The sequence below is a fragment of the Lepidochelys kempii genome, chromosome 8 (assembly GCF_965140265.1).
Source record: "Lepidochelys kempii isolate rLepKem1 chromosome 8, rLepKem1.hap2, whole genome shotgun sequence".
Classification (NCBI taxonomy): domain Eukaryota; kingdom Metazoa; phylum Chordata; order Testudines; family Cheloniidae; genus Lepidochelys; species Lepidochelys kempii.
Genome location: NC_133263.1, coordinates 57,029,558 through 57,039,418, shown reverse-complemented (window position 1 = coordinate 57,039,418; position 9,861 = coordinate 57,029,558). Strand labels below are relative to the sequence as shown.

Sequence of the window (9,861 nt, the reverse complement as noted above, 5' to 3'; positions counted from 1 at the left end):
TAGCCCTGGATATTTAAGAGATATCGGTACAGACACAAGGTATTGAGGGTTTGGCTCAGTCGTCTCTAATAAACTCTGAAAGTGCAGGATGGAGAATGTATTGCATAGGAGCTATTTGGTGAATAATTCAGAAAATAAATATGATTGTAGGAATCAGGATCCGTTACTGAATGGTTTTCAAACAAAAAATGGGACAAATTTGCAATGAGTATAATTCCAGCAAATTTTACTACCTCTGTTCTTCTCTAGATTACTCATATTTCCTGCTGATTTATGGGACACCATAAGATTTAGGAAAAGGAACACCCTCATATTTTAAATTAGCCTGGGTTCAGACACTTTTAATAATGCAGACTGATATGTTGCCCTAATTGCTTTTTATGAGGTTAAGAGAACTATAATTAAATTAAGATTGCATACGCTTTAATTACCGACTTGGAGCTGCACTGATATCTAAAAGCAGCAGGAAATTATACATTGTACTATAACCAGCTGTAAAACTTACAACTCATCTGTCATGTTATTCATTATTTTCTGTGTTGACTCTGTCGTTTTAGCCAATTGAGTGACAGTTATGGAAGAGCAAAAGAGTGCCAGTTTGGAACAAGATTTTGAAGGGCAGGCTACACATACAGGTAAAGAAATAAAGTTAAGGGACATTGTTAAAAATTAATCCATGTGGAAGCCTGTAATTTTAATTTGCTGACTGGAATTCAGAATGCCTTGCACAGGTATATTCAGGTATACCCAGGATCCAATGAAAACATTTTTATGACTAATTCACACCCCCCCCCTTGACTGGACAGGTTACGCAGGGTTGAATTCAGATCCAGCCTTATTGGTGCTTGAAGCAAATGGCTGCACTGGACACCAAAGCAGCAGTGGCGTTGTTCAGTGCAAATTTGATGTAGGCTACTTTGCCTCAGTCATTAACGATCTCCTTTATACTGAAAACAGCTGTAACCCACTCGCACTGGGTTATAAGTTTTCAGTCAAAAATGACGAAATCTGGGAATCTTGCTTCCCATATGTCTTTGCCAGAGACATTAATGCCTCCTAGTGTGACAAGCAAAAGTGTAAAGTGAAATCTTAAAGCTCTCAATTTGTTTGGAGGAGAACTCTTTGGTAAAAATTCATCCACAAGCCCTTTTGTCATAGCATAATATATACATTAAAAACTTTAAGCCATCTTTGGTTGGATCCATTCTTCTTTTCTTTTTCCAGTGTCTACTGACTATTGTTTATGTGAGTGCTGTCACTGTACTCAGGGAGCATGGAAACATATGTTCTAAACAGCTCGTTTTTCTCTCTGCCCCAGATGTTCCTATGTACTTTCCTTCAGCCCTACCCCTTGCAACACCTCTTCTTACAATTCCTTCCCAAATCAGCACTGTTGACCTGGGCTGAGATTTCAAAAAAGGACCCTAAAGTTAGAAGCCTAACAGGGATATAGTAACCTGAATTTCAAATGTGCTGAGCACTCAAGATCATCCATTGAGATATTAGGAGTTTCTGGGTGCTCACCACTTTTGGAATTCAGGGCATTTATTTAGACTCCTAATTGTTGGTTCCTGTTTTTGGAAATGTTTAGCCTAGATCTTTTTCCCATCTTATTGGGTGGCAAATGCTCTCTTTTTACGTGTGGCTTTTTAATATGGTATTTGGAGTCTTTGCTCTCAAAGCTCATGAAGTTAATTGTTTAATTCACAATTATAAAGCAACACACTCACCGAATGCAAAAAGACCCCACCAACTAGCAGTTTAGCTCTGAAGGGAGAATGCTTGACATTTTTGAATTTTTGGTGCAAGTTCAAATTTCACTGAACAACCACCACATACCACCCTGAAAATTTAACAAGTTTTCCTATGATATTTTTTTCAGCTACCTATAGATGCAGTTTTTGGAACCATTTGACATTTTGGAACCATTTGACATTTTGAACCAGTAATATTTTCAAAATATTTTTTGCAAAATGTTTTACTGTTTAATCAACCAGCTCTAGAGAGTAGGATTTGATTTTAGTTCTGTAATCAGAAATATTTCAGCATTGACTGAGACATACATTTCAATGGCATAGATATGGGCTATAAAGTCTCAGTGTTATGACCTCTTGTTTTGCAGTGTGTATAAAGTCTTTAAAATATGCCCTGTGTTCAAAGATACTGTCTTTCTGAAACTAACAAAACCACATAATTACGGATCTTTATCTCTCCTAGGGCCCAAAGGTGTGATCAATGACTGGAGAAAGTTTAAATTAGAAAGTGAAGACAGAGATTCCCTTCCTTTGAGCAAGAAAGAGATCCTCAGACAAATGTCTTCACCACACAGATCTCTCAGTAAAGATGATAAAGACACCAGAGAGAGATTTAGTCGTAAGGTAACAAGAGAAAAGAAAACATAAGTGAATTAATGATTCTGTACAAAACATGAAAACAAGAAAAATGTGGTATAAGCACAGGAGAAGCCAGAAACTACTGAATTTAATTGCCACTGGTTCCAACTTCCTTTGTGTCCTTGTACAAATCACTTAACATCTCCATCTCAGTTTTCCTCAGCTGCAAATTGGAACAATACTGAACTACCTCAAAGTGACATTGTGAAGTCAATGTTTATAAAGTATGTTGAACGTGAGAAGGACTGTGTGTGATACATGTTAGCATTAGTTGCCAAAATTTAACTTGGGGCCTATTGAAAGCTACAAGGCATTTGAATTATTATAAATAAAATACAGAGAGATCATGAAGGGGCAGATTATGCTATTCTTGCCCACACTGAGTAGTATTTTGCATTGCAAGTAGTCCCACTGAAGAAAATGAGACTACTCACAGAGTAAAGAACTACTTAGTAGAAAGATGGAAGTAACTGACTCAAAACGCACATGAAATAGAACACACCACTTGATCCTGACAGACAATCTGGCCAACTGTTGACCAGTGCTGAATCTTCTACCCTCAATTAAGGTTAATGAGAAGACTGTGGTGAGATAATTCTCATGGTATCTAGCTGTCTCAGATTTTTTTCACTCTTGTCAATATGGGTACCATGCAGAGACTGTTCTGATTGCCTTGGTAAATTATTTCCCCCTGAAAATAGATAAAGACAGGGGTGACATTCTTACCCTATTGAAGTCACTGGCAGAACTCCCACTGACTTTAGTGGGGCCAAGATTTCACCCAATGTGTCCTTGCTGATATTATTAGATATGTCAGTTGCCTTCAGTACCATTCACGTGTACACCCAAGTAAAGAGAGATGGGGTTTCCATTCAATGGCTTAATTCCTCTCTCCAAGATTCCCCAAAGGGCAGTTTTGCACAATTATTCTTCTACCCAAGGGTCTTATGTGGGGTTCCACAGGCAACATCTTGTTCCCTTCCTTGTTCAGTGAATATATAGATCCATTCAGTAATATAATGCTCTCTTAATATTCACAGATGAGTATGCAGGAGTATGAGCTCATCCATGATGAGCAAGAGGATGAAAGCTGCCTACAAAAATACCGCAAACGCTGCATGCAGGATATGCATCAGAGGCTGAGCTTTGGGCCCAGATATGGCTATCTGTATGAGCTCCAAAATGGGGAACAGTTCCTGGAAGTCATTGAGAAAGAGCGAAAAACCGTCCTGGTCATCGTTCACATTTACGAAGATGGCATCAAGGGCTGCGAGGCGCTAAACAACAGCTTAACTTGCCTTGCTGCAGAATACTCCACAATGAGATTCTGTAAGATAAAGGCATCTAACACAGGTGCTGGAGACCGTTTCTCAACTGATGTGCTCCCAACCTTGCTTGTCTACAAGGGTGGGGAGCTTCTGAGCAATTTTATTAGCATTACTGAACACTTCAGGGAGGAATTTTTTGCTGTGGATGTGGAATCTTTCCTACATGAGTATGGGCTGCTACCCGAAAAGGAGATTCCAGCACTTGGAAATGGCAATACAGATGATCAAGATATTGAATAATTAGAGAGGGATATAGCCCTTCATTATCTCCTATTTCTCCATATATTGCAATTGGATCTCAGCAGAACCCATGATTGTTTAGAGAAGCCTGTGTGCGCTCATTAACTTTATACATAAGATATACATATATGAATATTTCTTAACTGTCAGTATGTGAACTTTATTTAAAGCACATCTAACAAGCCTGTACATATTTGTTCCTATGCAATCTCCACTAATAACAAAATTAGGAGAAAATGCAGGTGACAATAATAGGTTTTAAATTAGACACAGGTCTTAAAAGGTAATTTAGGCCAATCCTGGGCCCACTAAAGCCAAAAGAAGGTTAGCATCTAATGTCAGAACAGAATCAGGCCCTTCTAAACTCCTTCTTCAGTGTATGTAACTCCTGTGGGAATTCTGCACCAATGCCCATGTGCAGAATTTATGTCACTGCAGATTTTTTTTTTGCTTCCCCACAGAAAAATTGCTTTCTGAGGGGGAAGCCACAAGAGCAGTCACGCAATTCCCCCCCCCCCCCCCCCGTAGTATGTTTCAGGTGACCAGGGCAGCTGGCAGAGAGGTAAATCATTGTGGGGCAGGACTGGGGAAGACCCAGTTGGTGGCTCCTACCCTGTGCCACTTTCAGCTGCTAGTCCTGGCTGGGCTGGGGAGGACAGGACAGGACTTCCTCTTCCCCTGCATGGCCTCCGGGGCTGGGTCAGACCCACTCTCAAATTTCTTCCCAGGCTGTAGGAAGCTCTGCAAACTCCACCCCCAGCGCTTCCTGCACCCATCACTCCTCAGCTGCAGGGTGAAGGATCACTGTAGAGGGGGAGGTCCCCCATCTACCCAACCCCCATGCACCAGACTCTCCCACAGAACCTCACCCCACCCCCAGACCCAGAACCCCTCCTGACAAGCCCCACTTCCCTGATACCACCCCAATGAGCCACCCGTACCAGGATTCCCACCACCATGAGAGCCAACCAGCTGCAACTGGATCCCCACCCCACTAAGCCACACTCTCCCAACATCTGGATTCCTCCACAGCCTCCCAGACCTCTCTACCAAGCTCTATCCCTCCCACACCATGACCCCCCGGCTGAGCCCCAACCACCTTCACCTGGACCCCCCCTGCAGCATCCCATTACCATTGCACCCAGAACCCCCCAACAAGCACCTGTGCAGCCAGATCCCCCCTGCACACAGATCCCCCAGGGAGCTGCCCACACCCAGATTGCCCCCCCTCCCCCCACACAACCCTCTCAACCCGCAATTGGACCCCCCACACTACACCCCTCCACACTTGGACCCTGTCTGCATCTGGCACAGAGGGGCAGGGCCCTGGGGTGTTTCTAGGGCAGGCCTGGTCCTTGCGCTGCATGAGGGTTGGGTGCAGCCTCACTGCTGAGTCCATATTCTAGGGGGAGCTGCAGAGTGATCTCCCCCCTCTGTGCAGCCAGTGTTCTGTGCTTCTCAATGCCATGCTGAGCCGCCACATTTATTTAACAAATAAAATGTGCAGAATTTTTAATTTTTTGGTGCAAAATGCCCTCAGGAGTAGTTTGTGAAAAAATTAAAAAACCACCCTACACATCTACAGCAAGGACAGGACTATATGCAAGATCATCACCTGTTTGAAGTCACTTGCAAAACTCCCACTTATTTCAGTGGGGCCAGAATTTCACCCAAAAACGTTAAAGATAAATCAGTATCTGGGCTGTGAATGTTCACAAATTACATACATAAGAAATATAGGGCACAGTGTTAAATATGTGGCTTTGTATTTAACTTTTAATAATTGTGAAAATATGGATTAGCTCATTGCTGAAACAATCTCTCTTCTTGAGAAAACATCACAGATGCTTAAAGTTTGCATTAACAAAGAGGTTAATCAGCTGCTTTCCAGGATGGTGTTGTAGCACGTTCCGACCATTGATGTTGCTTAGTTAAAACATTTGTGATTCCTGAGCAATTATATTTTGTGTTTATGTAATTAATATGAATAAAGCTTAACAAGGAACCAAAACTTCAATAACAAATATGAAAGTCATTCATAAAATGTACCTTAATGATCCTTATGAGGAACTACCAGAAAGGTTTCCAACTCGTTAGCAAAAAAGTTCACCAAACTCAAATTTTGAAACATGTTATTAAAATGGGATATGTGGGGAACAAAGAGGCTGTTTGGACTAAAGGAATGCAGGGTCAATGCACTGAACAATTTGTTCTCTCTTTCACTGAGAAAAGTTCCTTATGTTTTATAGTTAAAACCACTTAAGAATGTCAATTATGGCACAAAATACAATGAAACACAAGTTGCCCATTTGTCACATTTTGATATTACTCATTGGCATGGTTTGAGGCCGAGTAGTTTGAACGTTACTGACACCACCTTAGGTTATTAAGACTTACACATTTATCTAGCTTACATTTCACCATTGCTACTGTTTGCTAGCTTTTTGAATTTTATTCATGATGGACAACAAAACTAGACTAGTAAGTTTCCCTTTATGGTCAAGGTCAGATCAAATGCTCCATGTGCAGAATTCCAATTGATTTTTGATGGGAGCTGAGCACGTAGATGTCCATTAATCCTCCTAATCTTAGTGCCCCAGCCACATGCAGAACATTCATTGGCACAACTCCAATATCAACTCCTTGATTTTTTACTGTTTGAATATATTTTTTTCTTACTTGCAATCATCCAGAAAAACGTTACATATGAATTCAAAGTGACACCCGATGAAGTGAGCTGTGGCTCACGAAAGCTTATGCTCAAATAAATTGGTTAGTCTCTAAGGTGCCACAAGTACTCCTTTTCTTTTTGCGAATACAGGCTAACACGGCTGTTACTCTGAAAAGTGACACCATTTGCCTATAGAGCAATACAATATGGAGGTTTGCAAAACATATCCTTTTTAAACTTATTTTGAACTTCAAACTTAAAATATGTTCCTTTTTAAAATAAAAGACATTCAAATGGGGCTTATGCCTGGTTTAGGTAACTTGAAAACCCACTTTGCCATTAGACATGCTTTCTGGTAATATTCATTGCAAGCCAGCAGGCAAAAAGCAGACTTCATTTCAAAAGGAGGGAGGGAGCTAAACAGAGAAAGCAGCATGTAAGTGCATTACACATATTGATAGACAGATAAAACACTTAGCACACAAGATGAGATTCATGAACTATATAAATAAGTGATGGTTCCCTAACTTTCAAACATAAATCCACTTGCACTCCCGTCTCAATCTAAACTATTTAGACTATTTCACACTATAAAATGATTGATAATTTTCTTTTCAACCTAGAACTTAAAATGACAATGCTGAGACATGAATTCTCCAAGAATTGTCAAGTATAGTTGGTATTTTACATTAGTCAAATCCTCCACTATGGTGCTTGGTGTAATAATGCAGGCAGCACGTGGCTCTTTCAAAGCAGCCCCTTTCTGTTCTCTGCCCCCTCACATTTCCATCCCTAGCTAAAAGTAATCCAGCTGATCTTATGTAACATTTCTATTCCAGTGAGTAGGGGCTTGGTGTGGTTTTTTGGAACAGTTGCCACTTGAAGGGGCAAACAATTACCACCAGGTATTGGGCTCTTTCCTCTTTAGCTGTAGCATGAGGTGAATAATTATTATCCCATGCAGAGTGGTGGTGAGAGGGAAATGAACAAAATACTGATCTGTGGCACAGAGGAGAGAGAACGTAAAAGGGAAGCAAATGATCATTTCTGATGAAGCAGCACGCTGCTTTCCCCTCCCATCCAACACAAAAAATAAAATATAAAATAAGTCAGAAGCTGCGTCTATAGCTGGCTATAGGAAATAAACCACCACATTTCAACTTAAGAGGCAGATCACGAGTGCTTCAGCAGGATTTTCCTGAGGATTCCTTTAACCCCTAAATATCACAATGAAACATCCATGTGGTGTCAATGCAGCACCCAAATAGTACTAGCAACAACACTCCACAGAAGGTGATCATGACTTACCAAACTTAAAAGCAAAGCTTTGATCACAGCATTAATCAACATTTCTCCAGGAAAGAAAGACTCACTGAGAGGCAGGATTTGAGTCACATATTGTAAATCATTGCATACAAGATTCTTGAATGACAAAGAGTAAAAGGTTTGATGAACCCATGGAACAAAACTTCTCGCTATCTATAACCCCAATCTGAAATCCACCGAATTCAACGGGAATCCGTCCATTTGCTTCAATAGGCTTTGGATCAGGGGAAATAAGACTAGCATCTTTGGCTGTGTGTACACACTGGTAAAAATGGGACCTGTAATTCACATCTGGTGTCACCCCACTGGAGTGAGCAATAGTAGACGCTAGTGTAGACAGAGCTCAGGCATTATGACTGTTGTATCACTCAGCCCTGCCATAAGCAGTACATCTGTACCAGTGGAAAATTATGGATCCTAGCATACACAAGTCCTCTGAGGCCTAAGTTCTTCTCTAGGTTTCACCAGTTTAACTTTGTTGATTTCAGTAGTTATCCATGTACTTTAGCATAAAATTCAGCCAACAGCTATATAATGTACAATAATTTGAAGCCACTATATTTAAAGCAAAACTGCCAAACCAACCAAGATTAGTATGTGACAGGCAAGGAAAATAAATAAAAGATTTATATAGGAGTGTGGACCAAGGTTTTCAAACCTGCAGTGCCTAAACGTACATACCTCCGTACAATAATTGGCCAGGTTTTCGTAAGTGTGGAACACCCAGCAGTTCCAACTGAGGGCTTATTACTAGATTTTTTTTTCCAGATATATCAGTGGAGACAAGCAAATTAATATGTAGGTCTCACCTGAAAATCTTCATTATAATTCAAGTGAGGGGGACCTCATATTTCAACTGGATCCTTCAGAAATACTATATGCCTCATAGTGAAAGATTAGATCTTGCAAGGGCGTAGGCATGACAGAGAGAGACAGAGAGAGAGAGAGATAGGGACTATTTATTAGTGGTTCCCTATCATTTTTGTTTTATTCTCAGTCCTGACTTCTTCCTCTTTTTAAAAATGCCCATTTCCCTGGTTTCTTAGGCTACTATAGTTAGTAAGGCAATTGTAGCGTTAATGCTAAAAAGCTAAGCAATCTCCCTTCCCTTGTCCCCACAGTTCTCAGATCACATTCCACCTTTCCGTAGTGAGAGTTGCAGATAGCCCACAGAGAGGCAGGCAAGGTCTGTTTCTTACTTCACCCATGGTTTCCTAAGGGCAGGATGTTTGCTGGGCTCAGTTCTTGTGGAGATGTTAACTGAATTCGCAATGTTTGTTGGAGAGGTTTTTATTAATTTACTTCCATTCATTCGTCAAGGAGCAAAGTATTAGGTTTTCCCTGCCCATTGCTCAGAAAGAAAGAAAAAAACTTCAGAGTTAGCCTTGCATTATACCTGGTGTTTCACCTTAGGCTATTTCAATTCCTCAGTGTCCACTCCCAAATCTTAAACATATGAGTCAGGCTTTGCTAAATCCATTATGCACACTTTTATTAAAATAATTCATCTGACAACACCAAGCACATTGTCAGCACTCTCTGCATAAAATAAAACAAATCTAGGTGATGTATTAAATAAGAAATAAACATGTGGATAAAATATGGTCCACTTCCAAGCATCCATGGAACAGCAAATATGGCTAAACTCTGAATTATGCTACAAGTGGCGGCTGGCAGCCAGATTGCAGAGCCACTATTGGAATGTTGCATAATAAAGCGAGTTCTTGGCTCAATAAAATACTCCTCTGCTGAATGAGACTGTGATATCCTCAAATGCCATATTCTGAGGCTTTCTACTTCCCCACCTCATTTTTAATGGCTGGATTCTGAAAATAAATGAGCAGAGAATAATTATGTCTTAGACATTCCCAACTGAAGATAAACATTAGTATGTCTGGGTGCA

At 40.6% G+C, this 9,861-nt stretch overlaps 2 protein-coding genes across 2 annotated transcripts in view; one reads left to right on the top strand and one right to left on the bottom strand.

Moving 5' to 3' along the window:
- Window positions 1-574: 574 nt before the first annotated feature.
- PDC (phosducin) lies at window positions 575-3,961 on the top strand. The gene is made up of 3 exons (XM_073358214.1): window positions 575-635; window positions 2,218-2,378; window positions 3,434-3,961. The coding sequence occupies exons 1-3, from the start codon at window positions 575-577 to the stop codon at window positions 3,959-3,961; spliced, it is 750 nt and encodes a 249-aa protein (XP_073214315.1).
- A 5,474-nt stretch (window positions 3,962-9,435) lies between these two features.
- Window positions 9,436-9,861, bottom strand: part of ODR4 (odr-4 GPCR localization factor homolog) — a 36,635-nt gene continuing 36,209 nt past the window's right edge. The window contains exon 15 of the transcript XR_012160332.1: window positions 9,436-9,784. The gene's annotated coding sequence lies outside the window, so the exon portion shown is untranslated. The remainder of the gene's footprint in view (window positions 9,785-9,861) is intronic.

Bases quoted from the DNA above. Each gene is read 5' to 3' on its own strand.
- PDC (XM_073358214.1), top strand. From the start codon at position 575: ATGGAAGAGCAAAAGAGTGCCAGTTTGGAACAAGATTTTGAAGGGCAG. The intron at 636-2,217 runs GTAAAGAAATAA...TATCTCTCCTAG, and splicing joins AGGGCAGGCTACACATACAG to GGCCCAAAGGTGTGATCAAT. The intron at 2,379-3,433 runs GTAACAAGAGAA...TAATATTCACAG, and splicing joins GAGAGAGATTTAGTCGTAAG to ATGAGTATGCAGGAGTATGA.